Source organism: Lepidochelys kempii, chromosome 13 (assembly GCF_965140285.1).
Source record: "Lepidochelys kempii isolate rLepKem1 chromosome 13, rLepKem1.hap1, whole genome shotgun sequence".
Lineage (NCBI taxonomy): Eukaryota > Metazoa > Chordata > Testudines > Cheloniidae > Lepidochelys > Lepidochelys kempii.
The window spans coordinates 22,943,501-22,965,135 of NC_136392.1; the positions used below are offsets into that span (position 1 = coordinate 22,943,501).

The 21,635-nt window shown below is 43.8% G+C and overlaps 2 protein-coding genes and 1 long non-coding RNA gene across 4 annotated transcripts in view; 1 reads left to right on the forward strand and 2 right to left on the reverse strand.

Annotated features, from left to right (window-relative positions):
* On the reverse strand, positions 1–8,796 carry LOC140897301 (protein FAM83D-A). The gene is made up of 4 exons (XM_073309748.2): positions 8,314–8,796; positions 2,518–2,685; positions 1,510–1,634; positions 1–1,239 (listed from the first exon to the last, which is right to left on the reverse strand). Exons 1-4 carry the CDS (start codon positions 8,773–8,775, stop codon positions 849–851), a joined length of 1,146 nt encoding a protein of 381 aa, XP_073165849.1. The 5' UTR covers positions 8,776–8,796; the 3' UTR covers positions 1–848.
* On the forward strand, positions 8,233–16,661 carry LOC140897302 (uncharacterized). 2 transcript variants are annotated; one of them, XR_012154701.2, is made up of 3 exons: positions 8,233–8,491; positions 9,691–9,825; positions 13,572–16,661. It is a non-coding gene; the product is annotated as an uncharacterized LOC140897302 (long non-coding RNA). The 2 variants fall into 2 exon arrangements; XR_012154702.2 differs by having other exon boundaries at positions 8,236–8,491; positions 9,691–9,795.
* The window catches only part of LOC140897300 (protein FAM83D), a 15,691-nt gene continuing 7,118 nt past the window's right edge, over positions 13,063–21,635 (reverse strand). Inside the window, exons 2-4 of the mRNA XM_073309747.2 lie at positions 17,255–17,422; positions 15,765–15,889; positions 13,063–14,453 (exon numbers count right to left, since the gene is read on the reverse strand). Of these exons, the coding sequence (XP_073165848.2) occupies positions 13,499–14,453; positions 15,765–15,889; positions 17,255–17,422 (1,248 nt within the window). The 3' untranslated portion in view covers positions 13,063–13,498. The remainder of the gene's footprint in view (positions 14,454–15,764; positions 15,890–17,254; positions 17,423–21,635) is intronic.

Genomic DNA, 21,635 nt, shown 5'->3' on the forward strand with positions numbered 1-21,635 from the left:
CTCAAATAGCAAATTAAGGCACTTTTATGTTTTAATGCTTCAAGTACTTCACTGTGCATTGTGTAATAAGTTGCATAGGAAGAACCACAACAGTGCTCTGTGTAAACGTCTCTCTTTCACCAACAGAAGTTGGTCCAATAAAAGATATTCCCTCACCCACCTTGTCTGTCTAATATACTGGGACCAACATGGCCACAACAACACTGCAAACAACAGTGCTTAAAAGCAGCTGATGCACTAACTTGCTCCACCTAGCTGCAGCCATTCATTTGAAGAAAGGGTGTGATGTCTGAGGCCCAGTAGGCTAACATCTATCTTTTTCCATCTGGTTGAGGTTATAGGTTATCGTTTGGCTATCCATGTCATTTTTCAGTCAAATGTCCCTGGCTGGAGAGGTTGCCAAATACAAGTTTGAGCTTGGACCTGATTTCAGAGCAGAAGAGTGCCCCCCCCCCATTTATTTTTCAGAAGGAGCTCTTTAAGCAGTGTTCTTTTCGGTAGCAAGAGTCTTTAGAACAACCAGACCCATTGAGTTATGAGGATACTGATCTAGTAGAGGATGTGAAAGTGCAGCAGAATGACTGAAAACTAGAAGAAGTTAACAAGAGTTATCCACATGCTGGTGATAATATCCACATATTATCACCTAGGAGGCAGAGACAACAATACAGTCTTATGTTTGCTGGCCTGAGTTGTAGTAGTCTTCAGTAGAACCACTGTTTGAGTATTGCCTTCTCTCAATTTGAGATTTGTTTTCCAGTGGCTACCATTACAACATTGGTTTGCAAGGAAGCATTGGATATGAGCACAGTGGGCTCTTCTCATCTTTCAAGTTGAGTGGACAGTGCTCACCTCTCTATGCTCCAACGTGGCCTCATGACTGCAGAGACATTCTTCTCAGTCAACGGTGGAGATGCCTGCATTATGATATTTGACTCACACTTTGCCTCCCTGGAGGCAATCAAGAAGCTCTGTTTCTTTCTCATGTTTTCTATAAATGCTCTAAGGTAGAAAAACTCCATTCTCAAGAAGTTTTCCTTCATCCAGTCACTGGAAGCCTTTGTTCTCCTGAGCAGCTGATCAAACATTCCACTCTTCTTGCAACCGGATGACAGTTTGGGGTTGATGGGCTTTGACTGTGCAAAAAGGATCCGGAATTCCAGGTCAAAGCGTGCGACTGCTGGGCCCGACAGAATCAAGATGTTACTGCTGCTTAGTTTCCCATCAGTCCATGTGAAACTTAATAATGAGAAAATTCACAATGATGTTAATTTATTACAATAAATAATACACCCACACAAAGGTTGAAATAGTGCCAATACATGTTCCCTTTCAATACAAGAAACTAGATGGTTATTGTACTACGGATAGTTAGCAACATAATTTTTAGTGCAAACATCACATACGATCAACAGGTCACAAGAAAATCAGTTTTGTACTGTTACCCTTCACCCCACAATCCAAAGAAGTCATAGGAGACAAGGACATGAAAAGAAATAGGGTACTTGCCTGTAGGAACCTGTTGTCACTCTTATGCCGTCAACCAAGATAAACTTTTCTTGGACCCTCCCCACAATTTTGACTCCTGACCTTGTGCAATAGGTGTTTCCTGATATAGTTCGAACTCTCATCAGCTGTTTGAAAGAAGGGGGGGGGAAAAACCACCCTTATTTAAGTTTTGACATATCAAAAGAAAATGATTCTACCTAAGAGGGAAACTTACAAAAGTTAACGATAAAAGAGTGTCCGAAGACCACTGCTGATCAGCTAACACAGGATGTTGCTGAGTGGCATAAGATTCACTCTCCTAAGGAGTCAAATGACCATTCTAAGGGGTTCTTGTGGCTTAGGGAGCAAAACATTAAGTCAAAATTTAACTAGAATTTAGTCTCCCTCTTTGTAAAGCAGTGAGTCTTGATGCCGTTGGGCTAACAAGACCACTCAACGTATTTGTCCTTAAGGGAATAAAAAATGGACTAAACTGAACTGAACCCTCCTTTGTGTCCGTACAAAAGAGTGACTAAAATATAGTGGATTATGTGTTTACACAGTACGAGTCTCCTCCCCCTTTAAATAATTTATGTTTGTGGGAAGAGAACCTCTCTTTCAACAGATTTCCTAGAGAAAGGAAGAGAACTTTAATCATCTGGGCCAGAAACATTAAGACATTCATCAGAAAGATTCCCATTCTAAGGAAAATCAATTTACTTTATGAGATGGCCAGAAAATGAAGGTTCAAGCTAAGGTATTTAAACAAAGAAAAGAGTGTCTGCAGTGCTTTCAGCAATCCCATAACAAGTGTTAAAGACAAAACAATCACTTCAGTGTAATACATGGGTGTTAGTGCACCTCTAAAGACATCATCGTTTGTGCAGTTAATGCCTTCTTTTTCAAGATCAGTTAAAACTTACAAAAAAGAGCAAGAGCTACACAAATCATATTTCTTTTGAAAACTCAAATGTTATGCAACAGGGCCAATAACCAATTGTTTCTTGCCATAAGTATCACAGTGCCTACCTTCTCCTGCTCATGATCAACTCCTAGATTTCTGCACATTTTCAGAAAATGGGGAAATGAAGCACGATCTAAAAGGATGTACACGCTAACTTTCCGCTTGCTACAGGCTTCCTGAAGGTCTTTGAAGATATCAATGTCTGTGAAGGTATCCATAACCACAGCAATAACCTGAAAAAAATACAGAAGAAACCATTAGTTCAAGAAAATCTTGTGACCTATGTCTTATTTTTCTCAGCACCACAGGGAAGATTTAGAAAGGGCAGAGGGGTGTGTGAATCAATTTAGCTTCCAAATTAAGTAGTTCCCTGGTTGATTTCCTTTTATCGATACCATATTCCCTAGACAAGTTTCCATTTTCCTTGCTACTTTTTTAAGTGTTATTTCATTGTGGCATGGTCAACATGTTCTGTCATTCTTAGCAGCATTCCATAAGTGTCTCAAATACTGGATAATTTAGACATGCAATGTTGTAGCCGCATCAGCCCCTGGATATTAAAGAGACAAGGTGGATGGCGTAATATCTTATTGAATCAACTTGTTGATGACAGACAAATCCTTGGCTGAACCAGAGCAGCATGTGCAGGCTCTACAGTGGGAAGGCTTTTTATATTGCTCTGTATCAGAGGTGAGAGAGGACACCATAATACTGAGGGATGAAAGGGTAAGGGAATGAGTTTAGGTTAAGCTAACAACACTTCAAAGGGAAAAATACATGGGTATTGCAGGTGTACTATACCTCTATATTAGGTGTCAAATATGTTGCTTCACAGTATACCTAAGGTATATGGATACCCATTGTAATCAATCTTTGCATATCATCGCTTCCACAAAGTCATATACAGTACAATGGAAAAACAGATATTGAACTCGTAGGATGATGGGAGCCTGCTTCTTAGAGTATTTATTCTGTCTTTGACACTTACCATTTGATAATACATACAAAGAAATGCATACATCTAAGATTCTTTGCTACTCCATCCACATGGTTTCCTTTTGTACACCTGGAATTACAATAGCAGGAACTAGAGAGTCTGTGAATAGGGGCTACATCTCTTTGGTTCATAGGGTGCAAACGACATAATTAAATAGCTGAAGGCAGGTAAGTGAATTGGGAAAGAGAGATTGTTGGCTGTCAGTCCTTTCTGCCAATGGATAAGTTACTCAGGATGAGGAACCTTATATACATTCAAAATCAAGTACTGAATCATCGCTTATCAGGGAACACTATCTCCGTTTGTCATTTGCTCAGCCGCATCTGGCTCACTGTTTAATTATATTTGTATTCTATGTTCCCTCCTTTGTATTGAATGACTTCACCCTCAAGGTTAAGCCACACAGGTCTTAAGGTTCCTTCATTTCCCCCACCTCTAAATTGATCCCAAGACCCACCAGGGCAGTCAGAGACCACGGACTGCTCTCCAACACCAGATGAGTGGGCTAGTAAGAAGCTTACTTAGAAACTTTTTTTTTTTTTTAAAAAGATAAGTGTTTCACCACCAGCCTTCCGTAATCAAATAATTGACCTTTAATACCATTCAGCCACTTCATAAACTGGGATATGGGGCCAGGGAGTAAATATCCAGTCCAAAACAGAACTTTGGCAAGATGGTTAATTCTTAGCTTGAAGTTTCTTACACTGAAGTACCCCAAGTTGGAGATGCAACACAAATGCAAGCCATTTTGATAGACACATTCTAAATCAGAGATTGTGGGATTGTGGCCTCTTCCTGCAAATGTATTGCTTGAAGAGAAGGATTGCTTGAGTCCCAAAACTTGGAAAGGATCACTGACTTCACCAGTATTATCTGCAAAGGGTTTGAGTATGCAAGGAAAAGGAACTTCTCATTGCAGCAAATATCTTCACTGATGTGAATTGGTTTCCCCTTTACTATCATTTCTTTAGATTAGAAGAAATGCTGAGAATCCTCACCGTATTGTCATTAGTAGGGCTGTCAAGTGATTAAAAAAATTAATCACAATTAATTGCATGATTAAAAAATTAATTGTGATTAATCACACAATAATAGAATAGCATTTATTTACATATTTTTGGATGTTTTCTACATTTTCAACTATATTGATTTCAATTATAAAAGAACAGAGTACAGTGCTCACTTTATTTTTGATTACAAATATTTGTGCTGTAAAAAACAAAATAATTTTCAAGTCACCTCATACAAGTACGATAGTGCAATCTCTTTTTCGTGAAAGTTGAACTTACAAACATAGAATTATGTACAAAAAATAACTGCATTAAAAATAAAAATGTAAAACTTTAGAGACTACAAGTCCACGGAATCCTACTTCTTGTTCAGCCAGTCACTCAGACAAACAAGTTTGTTTACATTTGCAGGAGATAATGCTGTTAGTCTCTAAGGTGCCACAAGTACTCCTTTTCTTTTTGCCTGCTTCTTGTTCACAATGTCACCTGAAAGTGAGAACAGGCATTCGCATGGCATTGTTGTAGCCGGCATCACAAGATATTTATGTGTCAGATAAGCTAAAGATTCATATGTCTCTTCATGCTTCAGCCATCATTCCAGAGGACATGCGTCCATGCTGATGATGAGTTCTGCTCGATAACAATCCAAAGCAGTGCAGACCGACACATGTTCACTTTCATCATCTGAGTCAGATGCCACCAGCAGAAGGTTGATTTTCTTTTTTCCGTGGTTCAAGTTATGTAGTTTCCGCATCGGAGTGTTGCTCTTTTAAGACTTCTGAAAGCATGCTCCACACCTTGTCCCGCTCAGATTTTGGAAGGCACTTCAGATCCTTAAACCTTGGGTTGAGTGCTGTTGCTATCTGTAGAAATCTCATATTGTACCTTCTTTGCATTTTGTCAAATCTGCAGTGAAAGTGTTCTTAAAATGAACAACATATGCTGGTTCATCATTTGAGACTGCTATAACATGAAATATATTGCAGAATGCAGGTAAAACAGCAGGAGACATACTATTCTTGCCCCAGCGAGCTCAGTCAGAATTTAATTAATGCATTTTTTTTAAACGAGTGTCACCAGCATGGAAGCATCTCCTCTGGAATGGTGAACGAAGCATGAAGGGGCATATGAATGTTTAGTATATCTGACATGTAAATACCTTGCAATGCCGGCTACAAAAGTGTCATGTGAACGCCTGTTCTCTCTTTCAGGTGAGATTATAAATAAGCAGGCAGCATTATCTCCCAAAAATGTAAACAATCTTGTATGTCTTAGCGATTGGCTGAACAAGAAGTAGGACTGAGTGGACTTATAGGCTCTAAAGTTTCACATTGTTTTGTTTTTGAGTGCAGTTATGTAACAACCAAACAAAAAATGCATTTGTAAATTGCACTTTCACAATAAAGAGATTGCATTATGGTGCTTGTATGAGGTGAATTGAAAAATACTATTCTCTTTTTTTATACTTTTTACAGTGAAAATATTTGTAATCAAAATAATATAAAGTGAGCACTGTATTCTGTGTTGTATTTAAAATAAATATATTTGAAAATGTAGAAAAAAATCAAAAATATTTAATCAACTTCAATTGGTATTCTATTGTTTAACAATGTGATTAAAACTGCAATTATTCATGATTAATATTTTTGAGTTAATCGCATGAGTTAACTGTAATTAATTGACAGCCCTAGTCATTAGGGATCCCACGACGTTTTGAACAAAGGAAGCATTATTAGTCTAGATGGCCTGGCCAAGATCCAGCTTGGATAATTACACTCTGCCTTCATAGCTGATATCATAGGGATAAAATCTAAGTAGAGATGTTCTTCAGTTCTCTTCTGAAAAACTTAAGTGGGACTAACCTAAGTCAGCCTCACTTCAGTCCCCAGCAAAATCATGGAGCAGGTCCTCAAGGAATCCAGTTTGAAGCACTTGGAGGAGAGGAAGGTGATCAGGAACAGTCAACATGGATTCACCAGGGGAAAGTCATGCCTGACAAACCCGATTGCCTTCTATGATGAGATAACTGGCTCTGTGGATATGGGGAAAGTGGTGGATGTGATATATCTTGACTTTAGCAAAGCTTTTGATACAGTCTCCCATGCTATTCTTGCCAGCAAGTTAAAGAAGTATGGATTGGATGAATGGACTATAAGGTGGATAGAAAGCTGGCTAGATTGTCGGGCTCAACGGGTAGCGATCAACGGCTCGATGTCTAGTTGATAGCCGGCATTAAGCGGAGTGCCCCAGGGGTCTGTCCTGGGGCCGGTTTTGTTCAACATCTTTATTAATGATCTGGATGATGGGATGAATTGCACCCTCAGTAAGTTCGCAGATGACACTAAACTGGAGGGAGAGGTAGATATGCTGGAGGGTAGGGATAGGGTCCAGAGTGACCTAGACAAATTGAAGGTTTGGGCCAAAAGAAATCTGATGAGGTTCAACAAAGACAAGTGCAGAGTCCTGCACTTACGAAGGAAGAATCCCATGCACTGCTACCAGCTGGGGACTGACTAGCTAAGCAGCAGTTTACAGAAAAGGACCTGGGGATTACAGTGGACAAGAAGCTGGATACGAGTCAGCAGATCGAGGGAAGTGATTATTCCCCTCTATTTGGCACTGGTGAGGCCACACCTGGAGTATTGTGTCTAGTTTTGGTCCCCCATTACAGAAGGGATGTGGACAAACTGAAGAGAGTCCAGCGGAGGGCAACGAAAATGATTAGGGGGCTGGGGCACATGACTTACGAGGAGAGGCTGAGGGAACTGGGGTTATTTAGTCTGCAGAAGAGAAGAGTGAGGGGGGATTTGATAGCAGCCTTCAACTACCTGAAGGGGGGTTCCAAAAAGGATGGACCTAGGCTGTTCTCAGTGGTGGCAGATGACAGAACAAGAAGTAATGGTCTCAAGTTGCAGTGGGGGAGGTCTAGGTTGACTATTAGGAAACACTATTTCACTAGGAGGGTGATGAAGCACTGGAATGGGTTACCTAGGGAGGTGGTGGAATCTCCATCCTTAGAGGTTTTTAGGGCCTGGCTTGACAAAGCCCTGGCTGGGATGATTTAGTTGATGTTGGACCTGCTTTGAGCAGGGGTTGGACTAGATGACCTCCTGAGGTCCCTTCCAACCATAATATTCTATGATTCTATGACTACAAGGCAGAAGGCTGCTATATTCCATCCGAGAGGTGGCATGAGTGATCCCCAGGTTTAGTATGTACAGAGCACCCATTGTGGGTTAGACGCAAGTTATGAGGTTTTATTTAAAAGACACACTGTGTGATGGTGTGATACTAAGGTGCTACAAGCATGTGTTTTGGGATGACCACATTACTCATAATTGCCAAAGTCCCACCTGAACTAACCGAGACCAAGGAGTGTCCATAAGCACACTACACTGTCATTTATTCTGCATATAACACATACATTGCCGAAAGACTAGTTTCTAAAGTAGGAAAGATTTTATCACAAAGCAGACAGGATCCTTGCCCTGAGGAGCTTCTCCCTTCCTTCATTCTCCTGCAGGATTGTAGTGATGGCCTATCCAGAGAGGAAAGGTCACCACAACCATGACTGTCACAAGTTTTTGCAAGAGCAAAGTCATGATTTTAAAAAAATGCAATAAATAATAATGCAAAGTTGCAGGTTTCAGAATTTAATCCTAGCTGGCTAGAGATTAGGTGACCAAAACCAGGGGGTCTTTAGTGCAACACCAGCTTCCAGGCTCCAAGTTCCCCAGGCACAGAGGAGCGCTGTGCAGCGCAGCATCCCGCGGGTTTCCCAGGGCAAGGGACGCGGTTCCCGGAGGAGGCGGCGCGGGCAGGAAGGGGGCGCAGTGGCCGGGCTACGGACTCACCTCCCTGGCCGAGCGGATCTGCCTGCGCACCGCCTCCTTGCAGCTGTAGATGGTCTCCCCGAAGCTGGGCTGGAAAAGCGCCTCCACGCGGGTGAGGCCGCGGTACGAGCCGCTGGAGAAGGCCGGCCAGCCCAGCTCCAGCACGGGCGGCTCCACGTCCGACTGCTCGGGGAAGTAGGTGAGCGAGGAGCAGTCCAGCGAGGCGCTGAGCGAGGGCTCGGCCGCCCCGTTCTCGGCCCCGGCCGGCGGCGCGGCCGCCTGGAGGACGGCCTGGATCTCGGGCTCCGAGAGGAAGCCGGGCACCTTCTCCCGGCGCAGGAAAGCGCGGAAAGCGGCGCGGCCGCCCGCCACCAGCTCCTCCAGCGCCAGCCGCTGCGCCTCGCTGTAGAGCTCGGGCGAGCTCGGCTCCCCGCGGGGCCAGCGGCCGGGCGCGTCCTCCAGGCACTGGGACTGGTTCGCCATGGGGAGCCGCGGCTGCTGCTAACCACCAGCCCGCAAAGGGCAGCCCCTAAACCAGGCCCTTTATAGGGAGTTTTAAACCCAGCCAACGCCCCCTCACCCCGATTCTCCTCCACCTGCCAACCAGCGCCGGGCCCTGCCTCCTTCTCTTGCACCTTCCCAGGCTGAAGGGAGCGACGGTCGTTGAGTTCAAGCGGCTGGTAGGCTCCCTAATGCCCCAGCTCACCTTGGTGGAGATGCCCTGACTCAGGCGGGGCAGCTGCTGGAGAGGGCCAGAGAGAAGCAAGGGAGAGTCTCTGACTCTACTGGTGCCTGCTTTCTTCCCACGCTGATGCTCCCCACTTAGCAAGCCCTTGTGTAACTCCATCCGCACTCTTGGAAGGGCTACCCTTTCCGCCCGACCTCCCCCCCCCCCCCAATGCAGGAATGTAAATGCAAGAACAAGATAGGTGCAATTCTTTGGTACCAGGTCTCCCGTGCTGAGTGTGCTCTGAGTGTGCTCTGTTTCTACAACAGTTTGAAATAATTCCCTGCCCGCCCCGTGAATTATTTCAAACTGTTGTAGAAACAGAGCACACTCAGCACGGGAGACCTGGTACCAAAGAATTGCACCTATCTTGTTCTTGCATTTACATTCCTGCATTGGGGGGTGGGGGAGGTCGGGCGGAGAGAGAGAGGGGAAGAAGAGAGAGAGAATGGGCTGTAATTTTATTTACTTTGATTTCTCATCCTCTTAATATGAAGGAGCCCTTCCAAAAGGTGGTGAGTCCCTACGGCCCAGGTAGCAAGGAGTCAAAATAAAAGCAAGGCAGTGCCCCCCCCCCGCCGCCTTTTGCCAAGGGATATCTGGGTGAAATCTAAAGCTTAAGAGGCCACAGCTGTACTTATGTTAACAGTCCTTCTCCCCTTTTTCTTCAGAGCGAACCATATCAGAGGAATGTTTGAAACAGCAAGAATAAAGCCAGGATCTCTTCCGCAGCACTGTTCTTTCGCCCAAAAGAAGTCTAGTGTCTAAAGAATACGGTACATCTTGATAACTTTGACTTCTTCCAGGTACTGTTTATGGGGGTTAATAGCACTAGAATTAATTCCCATCTCTCCTAATAGCTGGGAAATATAAGCCAGACAGCAAATGTTTCATTAAGTGAAGAAGAGTCAAAATCCCCCATAGAAGGGAAGAACCACAGATAAGGAAAAGTCATAATTAAGAAAACCCACACAGCAAATTCACTGTTTAATTTGTGAAGTAAAATACTTTCTGCTGATGGGAAAATACTGTATAGCAGTCCAGTGTAACACTGTAAAAAGGACATGAAATAAGGAAGGTTTTCAAATAGACTTTAAAAAGGAGACATGCTGCCATCAAGGAAGCATGGAGTAAATCCCTCACCTGGCTGCTAAAGTGTGCATTGACTAGCTCTCTACAACCCCTGCAGTGGCTGATGAGGGGACTTCTTATCACAGGGCCACCTTTTTTTTTTTTTTTTTAAACTCCTTTAAACAGTGTTAGTGCAGCCAGGGCTTTCCTCATAGTTGCACGGTATGGGCATGGTAGCATGAAACAATGAATGGTCAGCTTTCCCCACCTAGGAAGGTTGAAATGTATAAAGTAGCCACTTTTGAGCTTAGGTGTAGGTACCACTACCAACAAGAATCATAGAACAGATGCTGACAGAGAAATAACGGTACTGCATTGAGCTACCTTATTTTGTAGACAAATTAGATTTAGGGCATATCTTTCCACTCACTGGTATATCGGAGAGGATCCAGTTAGAAAGATGTCTTGTTCCACCTGTTGCACACAAACTCACTGAAAGGGAGAACGCTGTAGTATATTTATTAGCTCAGTGGTTTGAGCATTGGCCTGCTAAACCCAGGGTTGTGAGTTCAATCCTTGAGAAGGCCATTTAGGGATCTGGGGCAAAAATTGGGGATTCGTCCTGCTTTGAGCAGGGGGTTGGACTAGATGACCTTCTGAGGTCCCTTCCAACCCTGCTAGTCTATGATTCATATACATTTATGAGACCTGAAGGTACGGTTTTACAAAAGTGGAAATGAGATTGGCCAGTGAAGGTTCTGTCCATGTAGCTATTAGAGCTTGCCAAGAATAAACATCCCATAGTAGGTTAGAAGGACTTGGCTTTGTCCTCCTCAGCATATCTCCAGGTGATCGTGATAGATCAGAACTAGTAACCGTTCCTCACTTCTGAAAGATTTATGGAATACTGTTAATCTGAAACAAGGGCAGCAGCATTAGAGGTGTGGTACTTTCAAGGATTATACTTCCCCCACATCCCTCTGCCAATTGTTGTAGGTTTCTAATTTTTTTAAAAATGTCTCTCTGGTTCTTGGTAGGAGAAAGACACACAGACAGGAAACAAACTGTACTGGAGAAAACAATGGAACTGGCTACAGACAAAGTGCTATCAGTTACCACATTTGAAAGAAATGGGTTTTCCTGTATTTTTCCTACTTAATTATTTGTAACAGTAGGTAACATCTTCACACAAGTGTAATTAAGATGGCATCCACTTGTTGCAACCTAAAAATTTAGATTACATGAATGTAAACGTTATGCAATGTCATTGTGTGAAGTCATTGCTGTGCAGGGTTGTCAGCTAGATTTTAGGACAGATGACAGAGCACCTACTGCAGTAATTTGTATTGCCCCACTGCCACCCCCTATATCTGCAGTTCTCAACTGGGGGTCTGTGGCCTCCAGGGGAGTCCATGAGCCCATTCCAGGGGGTCATAGGGCCCCAAGGCTGAAGCCCTAATCCCTGGTTCCCTCCATGGGGCTGAAGCTGGGAGGCACAGGGCTGAAGCCCCTATCCCTGGCACTACCTGCAGGGCTGAAGCCAGGGGCTGAATCCCAGAGCCCCGATGCTCCCTGTGGGGCAGAAGCCCTGAGCCCATGGGCAGAGTTGGGGACATGGAGGGCATTCCCCCTCTACCCCCTAAACTGCAGCACAAGAGCACAGCAGTCCCAGGGGCAGATCCACAGCTCTCCCTGCTCCCTGGCAGGTTGGAGGCAGGAAGCTGGAACCAGGCAGTGCGGGACAGCTGCTGCTCTGGCTGGAGCTCCAGGTTGAAGCTGCTCCTCAGCTCCCAGCCTCCTTTGCTCCCGCAGAGGCAGTCAGTAAGAGCCACCCAGGTGAGGATACCTGGCTCTGTGGCTGGCAGACCCCTCTGAGAACAGGGACTGCAGGGGAGCCCTCCAAACACAAAGCTCCCAATACCCCCTCTCCCTACACCCTGAGGCTATGCCCTCCCTGCACCCTGCCCACACAACCCCTAGTCCCTCTCCCTGCACCCTGAGCTAACCCCTGCCCTCACCCAGCCCCAGTCCTATATACCTTATAGAGAAGAAAGTTATTAGACTGGCTGTTTACAGGCACATTGAAATAAGGCCTACACCAGCAACGCTCCCCTAGTGGGGAAGTAGCTTATACTGACCAGTTCTTTTGCCCTTATAAAACTTATACCAGTTACCTGAACAAAATGAACTAGACTGCCAAGAGGACTGTTTTGCTGGTACAACTGCATATACAGTAAGGATTTTTGCTGGTGTAAAAACATTGTAAATAATCATACCCCTGACATTACTGCACTAGAAACTTTGTCAGTACCAGCCAGGGCTGCCACTGCTCAGAGATTCCATTGATTTAATAGAATCAGGTGCCTAGTCATCAGGAATAATTTTCTACTGAGGGGCAACTACAGAGAGAGTGTGCAGTAATAAGGACACATTCTCCTTCCTAACAGGAGTAACTGTTTTTCAGCAGAATATCCCACAAAGAAAACATTCAAGGTAATACATACCTTTTGGTTTTGCTGCCCCATAGGATCACTTTTTGTAGCATAGACCCTGAAAAGGCCTTAAGCCTTGTCACACTTATGAGAGTTCTCCCAAAAAATGGGAGTTATACTCTGTAGTGTAGAGTGGTCGTTCATCAGGGTTGTTTACTACATTATTAAAGAAGTGTGGTTTTATATAAAACAAAATGTGCATAAGAATGATGTAGCTGGAAGATTGGCTAGTTAGGTACCACTCAGTGAGTTTCATTAGTTTGAGTTAAACAGAAGGGATATAATCAAAACACAAAAACAACCGTAAGCTCCTTATGACTATCATGCAAGAGTGATAAACCCATAATATATCTAAATTCATCATTGAATTCAGATTACGAACAAAGTTAGCCTTATTTAGTGCAGATATGTGAAGCTATTTCCCCACTTTGGTTTTTTAAAGTTGTTTTATTTTCAGAATAAAGTTATAATAAAACCCAGCATTAACATAATTCATGTTAGCGAGTGGAAGTCAGAATAAGATCTCAGAACCCAATTTGAACAGAATCATTCTGACTCAGTAACAACTTTTCTAAATATAAATAAGTTAAAACCATAATGTTGACAGCACTACGAAGAACTAACTAGTATATTTTGCCGGTGATGGTCTAACAAGGAATTGAGGGGTAAACATCAATAGATAGAATGAATTTTAGTGTTATTACATATAAAAACAAAAAGCACGTGGAGGCACATATGGCATTAAAAATATCTAAACATATTTCAGTGCATTGTTTAACAAGTTGCATAGAATGAGACTACAGTGCCGGTAAGTTACCAGCCCCTACACACACGGTACCGCTAAAAATCAGTAGCTGTTAAAAGGACTGTGCAGTGAGCCTGGAGCTCTTGGACGTACAGCCAACTCAGCAGTCACTTATTTGAACAGAGAAACGTCTCTGAGGCTGAGTAGGCTGGTGCTGATCTCATGCCTCTGTTTTACATTGCAGCTTACAGTGTGGCAGCTCGTATAGTTTTCAGGCGCACGTCCCCTTCGGGAGAGGATAGCAACCATATGGTTAAGTTTGGATCGGATAACGGAGTAATGGAACTGCCTCTCTTTATGCAGTTTTTGGAAGTATTCTGCCCTGTGGTTGCCAGAGTACTCAATGGACCTCAGAGAGGACAGCGAGCTGGTAGAGCTTGCCACAGAGCACTGGGAAGATGATGAAGAAAGTGACCGTAGACTAGAAGAAGTTGATGTGGACTTTCCAGATGAAGGAGATCCTTCTTTTGATTGTTGTCGCAGGAGTAGATGCTCTTCCACACTCTCCTTCTTGTCTGTCTGGGTCATAGCTGTCTTCCGTGGCACTACTGTTTGAGTGCCAGCCATTCTAGCAGCAACAGAGGTTTGGGTTCCAGATGCTACCATTACAACACTGGTTTGCGTGACAGCATTAGATAGAGTCACTGTGGGCTTCTCTTCCCATGGTTCAGTTTGAGTAGACATGCTATTCACCTCCTTTGGTTCCACTATGGCCTCCAGACTTCCAAACCACTCCTCTGTGCCAATGTAGGAAGGACCCAGGTTATAGGATTTGCTTCCTTCAGTGTTAGCCAAATCCGTTTTTTTCAGTGGTTTCTTGGGGGTGCTTGACAGTCTGGCCAACTCTGCTCTCAAGAGGTTTCCCACAGTGTGGTCTTTTGGTGATTTTGTTCCACTGACCAGGTGATCAAATATTCCACTGCTCCGGCAGCTGGATGGCAGCTTAGGGCTGATCGGTTTTGACTGTGCATAAAGGATCCTGAACTCCAGGTCAAAGTGTTCAGCCACTTGGCCTGACAGCAGCAACAAGTTACTGCTATTCAATTTCCCATCAGTCCATGTGAAGCTATTGAAAACAAACCAAGATTCATAGTTAAACTCACTTTAATTGGTACATTAGAATGAATAGTACAGCTATATACACCAAGTGACAAGTACACATTAGGAGGGTTGTGTGTTTAGGTGAGGTATAACTTTCCATTAGGGCTATCCATATCCAGTCCTTATGCAATCGATGACACTTTATGCCATAGTCATCTAATCTTGCAATTAAATATACAGAAGCCTGGTGAGCTAATGCAGTGGCTCTCAACTTTTTCAGACTACTCTACCCTGATTTGTCTTTTGTACCCCCAAGTTACACCTCACTTAAAAACTATTTGCTTACAAAATCAGACATGAAATGTAAAAGTGTCATAGCACACTATTGTTGAAAAATTGCTGACTTTCTCATTTATACCATATAATTATAAAATAAATAAACTGGAATATAAATATTACATTACATTTCAGTGTATGGTATCTAGAGCAGTATAAACAAGTCATTGTCTGTATGAAATTTTAGTTTGTACCGACTTCACTAGTGCTTTTTATGTAAGCTATTATAAAACTAGGCCAATATCTAGATAAGTTGATGTACCCCCTGGAAGACCTCTGTGTCCCTCTAGGAGTATGCATACCCCTGGTTGAGAACCATTGAGCTAATGTACGGTAATGTGGTTGTGCACTGGTTTTCAGGAACCCACCATGCAACTAGGTTTCATCTCTGATGCAGCAACAAAAACTGAGGGAGAAATATGCTTGCCATTGCACAACTGGCTGTAGGTGTTTGAATAATACAAATGATAGAAAGTTCCCCAAAATGGTGGGCATTACAGGAAATAGCGTACTAGGGACCACAGCCTGCCAGAAACAGAAGCAACGAGACCAATGTTTTCCTCCCCATGACCCTCCTCCATGGATCTGAGTACTCAATTGAAATGCAGCCACTCTGAGAAACCAACCTACCATCCCCAAGACATGGAGAGGGGACAAGCCTACCAAGGATATAGCAGAAACACCATGAGACTTGTCCCAAATGAACAAACTACATTGTTAGAAGCAGCCCAGATTCATATGGACATTCCACAAAGGTTTGGAGGAAATTTCTAGAGACAGTTTGCCAACAGACAAGCTTTAAACTAATGCCAATTTCTGGATCAATTCCCCAACATTATTCAAGGCTGATACAGATTCAAAAAGTTCATACAGCATTAAACAGATGAACCACCAATATTGCTTTTGAGTCAATCTTATACCTTTCAAGTTAGTTTTCATTTCTTGCAGAAATCTCCTCCCCACGAAGACCTAAAGAAATGCAAAGGACCCCAGAACTTGCCTGTAGGAGCCTGTAGTCACTCTAATGCCATCAATTAACATGAACTTCTCATGGACTTTCCCAACAATTTTAGCTCCTGACCTCGTGTAGTAAGTGTTCCCAGTTATAGTTCGAACTCTCATCAGCTGTTTAAAAGAAAACAAAAAAACAAAAACCTGATTTTCATAACATATAAACCATGAAGTGTAGGAGAGAGGAATAAAACGGACTTGCTTAATACCACTTACTGTCCAGCAAGCATTAATACTAAGTGATACTATTAACAACCGTTTATACCAACAAATTTGTGCTAAACACTATAGAGATAAATGTGATTGAGGTCCTGGTCTCCACACAGTTTACATTCCAGATCAGAGATGTCAAACTCAATCTGCAGAGATGGCCCAATTCCATTTTAATTATGGGTCATTAGTAAGGGCATAGCTTAGGACTACAAAGAAACTCACACTGATGACAACTGGAGGTTTGCACAAAGATCGAAGGTAGAAATGGCCTTGTCTGTAATAACTGAACTTTTAATCATTAGTGATTTAGTACCAGATTTTCACATTCAGCAACACTTATTGGGAAAATAGCCTCATCTTTAGGAATACCATTATTTCTTCCCTACCTTTGTCCCCACTACCCTTTTTGTCCCTCTGCATTTCCTGCCCTGCAGGAACTTCCAAATCCTACCCCCTCCCTTGTTCTGTCCCCTGAATGTCATCATTGGGCTTTAGCATCAACCTCTCAGTGAGAGTAAATCAGGGACAGGGGAGCTCACACGTCAAGATAGCTGAAAACTTAAGGCAACACTGCATAGCTTTACACTTGGAAGATTCGTCAACCACGAGAGCTAAAATTTTTTATTATTATTATTATTCATAATTAAAGCTTTGATTCTGAAGAACTGGAATATGTCACATGACCTACATGACTACAACACATGGGTCTGACATTAACACTTTTGTTGACACTTCATTTAAAAAGAAATGCATGTTATGCGGGGAGGGTAGAACAGACACTATAAAAGCCACGCGTGTATAGTGTGTCTTATTGTTTCCTGGGTGGGGAGGAGGGCTGGCTTGTTCTATTTAGCAAACTCTCACTTGAGCAGAAGACACTGTTTGCAAGTAGTGATTTAGAATGCATGCTCTTCAGGACAAGGACAGTCTCTTACATGTATGTATGGCACTCAGCACAATGGGGCTGCTCACTACAACTGTGGCCTCTGCACAGTATTGCAATTCAATACATATAAGTTGGGATAAGGGCCAATATGCTTCTTCTACATGGCTCTTGCTGGTTTTGGGAGCCTATCACATTGGGTTAATGCAGAGCCCATATTCAAAGCCTGCAGTATAAATCCCCAACATTTGGGATACACAGAGGCTTCCAAGCAAACATAAGAGAGTACCTAAAATGTTCAACTCTAGGCAGCATGTGAAATACTGGTGTGTCTTTCAAAGGCAGTGCTATAATTTACCATAGAAAACTCCTCTAATACTTACACCTTCCTGCTCAGGACAGACTCCCAGACTCCTGCACATTTCCATGAAGTGGGGTAGAAAATCTTGGTCCAGAAGGATGTAGACTGGAATCTTCCGCTTTCTATAGGCTTCCTGAAGGTCACTGAAGATCTCAATATCTGTGAAGGAATCCATAACTAGAGCGATCACCTGCAGAAACAGAAGAAGCCATTAGGCCCAGAGCCTGACTCTCTCATTACACAAATAAGCATGACTTTGCCTGTCTAGATCAGTAGCTCCCCCAGTCAGTTCTCATTCAGTGGTATTGTACAGCCAGACAAGTTTCTTTCATGCTGCCTTTTTTTTTTTTTTTGGGAGGGGGGGGAGGCAAAATGATAATCTTATGTTCCCACAATTTAGTCAAACTCACTATGCCCTGGAGTATACAGGATGATCCCAGATGGATTATTCCCACACCTGTTAATGCTCTCACATTATGGTTTGCTTTTCTGCACAACCTTGGATAATGACATCTTATTTCAGCACCTGGGGAGCTGGCAAGGCACAGTCAGCAGTCTTGCAGAGTTGGCTCCACTCCCTTGCTCCCAGATACGCTGGGCTGAACGCCTCCTGCTGCAGGGGGTTGTCTTAGCCCTACAGTTGCTGATCAGTTCACTGCGGCTCAAGAGAGTTTTAGAAATAAAAAGCTTCTGTCTATACTGGACAATCTAACATGTCTTCCATCCCTGTAGTATCCAAGCATCTCTCAAGCTTCAGTGATTGGATCCTCACAATACCCCTGCATGATAGGGATACATCATCCCCATGCACACAGAGATGAAGCTGCTTACCCACAGTCACAAAGGGAGTCTGGGGTAGAGCTGGGAACTGAACCCCGATAGAGCCAGGTATTATTAGTCTGAATCCCAGTCCAGTGCCTTCACCAAAAGATCATCCTTCCACCAGCATTAGCACCACTGCATGCTTTCTGCTATTAATTCCTCTAGTGTAGTCAGGGCCCAAGACAGGAAGATTCTTCTCTTCCAGGCCATTAAGAACTAGTACCACAGCCATGTGTGTTCTAGAAACCCATCTAGCTAACTCCAAATGTCATCACAGACCTAGATATCTAGCCCATCATCATTCAGAGGAAGTGCATCTGGCTTGGGGATGATGGAGATGAGTAAAAAAAATTCAGTTTGATGGCTTGTTTCGCCATATTCCAGAGTACTGGCACATCAAAGGAGAGTGTCTGTACAAGTAATGTAGGTGTATGGGAGCGGCACTTATCAGGTGTAACCCAGCCCCAAGGTGCGTACAGGCATGCTGCATAACCACCACTTGTGTGGTATTGCTCACACACAAAGTTACTTCCCACAAGTACAGAGATTTACTTTTTTGTTCACCATTGTACTCTGTTCCGAAGCACTGGTAATTAGAGTCTGCAGAAATACTCAGGTGTTTTTAAACAGATTTGCTTATTGCATGTGTCCTAACAAGAGTTTACTGTAGAAAGCATTTGCAGAAACCAAAACTTAAGTAGATATTAGAAAATATCCACTGAAAGTAGATTTTGAGTTGAAAAACTCCACTTTTTCACAAGAATCCCAATTCTAAAAGTCATGCATATCAAATCACGGAAGATAAACAGTACCTGTGATTTAGGTGTCCAGTGAAAGTTAAACAGCTTGAATTTTAGCTCTTGAGCACTTGCAACAAGCTACACTCCAAGAATTATTCACAGAAGTTTGGCGAATAATTTGAGGAAACAATAAAGGTGTTGTGACAATGTACAGCCAGAAGAGGGAAGCTAAAGGTATTTAGCAAAGCATTCAGTTTTGGTCTACTTCTGCTCCCACAAAGTCAATGCTAGAAAACTCCTGTTTAATTCAAGGGGAGCAGTTAAACCAACAATGGCCGCTTTTGAAAAGCCCATTCTAAAATTGGTCAAACAAGTTATTGGCTGCACTTTATTCACGCAGCTGTAATCTCACCAACACTTGCAATTTGAAAGGCGTCATTAGTGAAGGTGCTTCTAAGGCAGAGGTGGGCAAATTACAGCCTGTGGGACCATCCTGCCCAGCCCCTGAGCTCCTGGCCCGGGAGGCTAGCCCCTAGCCCCTCCCCTGCTGTCCCCCCTCCTCTGCAGCCTCAGCTCACCATGACGCCAGCGCTCTGGCCCGCCAGTCCTGCCAGGCAGTGCAGCAGCAGGGCTAGCTCCAGCCAGGCGGTGGGGCTGCGAGCTCCTGCTGCTCTGAGCAGCATGGGAAGAGGGCGGGGCATGGCTGGATTGGTGTAGGAGTCCTGGGGGGGCCTGTTGGGGGAGGGGGGTGGATGGGGTCAGGGCAGTCAGGGAACAGGGAGGATTGGATAGGGGGTGGGATCCCAGGGGGTGGTCAGGGGACAAGGAGTGGGGGGGGGCATGGTTTGGAAGTTCTAAGGGGGGCAGTAAGTGGGAGGGGGCGGGTAGGGGCAGGAGCCAGGCTGTTCGGGGAGGCACAGCCTTCCCTACCCAGCCCTCCATACAGTTTCACAACCCCGATGTGGCCCTCGGGCCAAAAAGGGTATGTCTACATTGCAATTAAAAACTCATGTCTGACCCATGCCAGCTGGCTCAGGCTTGCAGGGCTCAGACTAAGGTGTGGTGTAGTGTAGACATTAGGGCTTGGGCTGCGCCATGGGGCCAGCAATCCTGCGGGCTGGATCCAGCCCATGGGCCATAGTTTGCCCACCCCTGGTGTAGACAAAGACTCCTGATGCACTGTCCTCACCTTTTGCTTTGTATGACTGGAACTACAGTGGCAGAAACTAAAATACCAGTGACTGAAACTACCTTTCTGGTTCACAGGGTACAAGTGACTTATTTTGGAAAGCTAGATGCTCGTGAATGCATTGTGATCACACGTTCTGGCTTCAGGGCGTTCTTACCAGTCCATCAGTCACTAGCTTCCCCAAGGTTCAATCAAAATCAAATACTGACTCACCAGTCATTAGGCAATAACAATTTGTTGCTGTCATCTCTCTCACTGTTTAATTCATTTTGTTTAATACATTTACACCCTTCCCTCATTTGGGATTGTGCATGACCTCAAGCTGAAAGTTTATCCATCCACTCCCCCACCCCATACACAAGTGTCACTAGTCCTTTTGCCATACATCAAAGCTGCCTAGTTACATAGCCTTATAACTAGGAAGATGACAGGGCTACTCCTTGGACTGACCATCAGAAGAGTATTATGAAGTGTTTGGCTAGCATTTCTTCCTCCAGGTGGTCACCTCTACTGCAAATGAGCTCCCCAATTCAGCAAACAGTAGAGCTCACCTAGAAGTGAAGTGGCATTGGAACCATGATCTCATCCACCAGTGTTAGAGAACCACTTACCCACCACCTTAACTTTCTTTTTAGCTTGGAGGGGAACACATGCCTCCAGAGATATTTAAGCCTCGTTATAAGGCTATGGAAAGGAGGGGAAAGAAAAAGTGAAGTCTATGAAGAGACAGACCACATGTACAGTTTGGGCAAAGTTCATTCTGAACCTGGGGTTTTACAGGGAATTATGGCATGTTACAGATGCACACCATACCAGGCTATTAACATGCAGATATAGGTACATACTAGATCAGAGAAGTTGCTTGGAAATTGGGAGGGGGTAAGTTTGTCTTTCTTTTTAAAAATAATGCACACTCCATCCAAATTTATGGACGGACTAGAAAGGCCAGTATCATCCAAGTCTTTAAACCAAGTGCTGAATTCATCAGACCTTCAAACATTTCTGAACTGCAGTTTTAAATAGAGAACTTCTCTAAGCTCTGCAAGGGGAGAGAAACTCAGTGAAAGCAATTTCTCCTTTTTACCACACTTGGTCTTCAAGAGGAAGCTTGGAACTGAGGATCTTAACTGCTCAAAGAGACCAAGGGACTGTTCACCCAAATAAGGGTAGAATACCCCCTCGTGTAGTTGCATTCCGTCACCTGTTCTTACTCATGAAATTTCATTCTTCACTGCTTCAGGAGGGATGTGTGTGCACATGAAGGATGGGCATATAGTAGACCCTCTCCATATTTTGATCCCTGCAGGATGATCCAGGCCTCAGCTTTAGTGTGTGTTTTAGGCCACAGGAGTATGTTTTAGTCTCAGGTGAGCAGTGTGACTAGTTTCTGCCACTGAAGGGTGCATATACAGGCACAGGAGGGTATAAGTTACCCATTCTCTTGTCGTTTCCCTTCATTGCACCAGCTATGCACAACAATACAGTTTAATAGCTATACCTCCCTTGATATTTCCAGTACCTGAATCACTTGTTCACTTCTCTTCTGGGGTTTTAATCCCTCCCCGTATAGAATAGAGAGAATGCTACACTAACAACCTTTACTGAACCACACCAGCTGGAACTGATTAGCCCCCTGAAGGCACTGCAAGTCC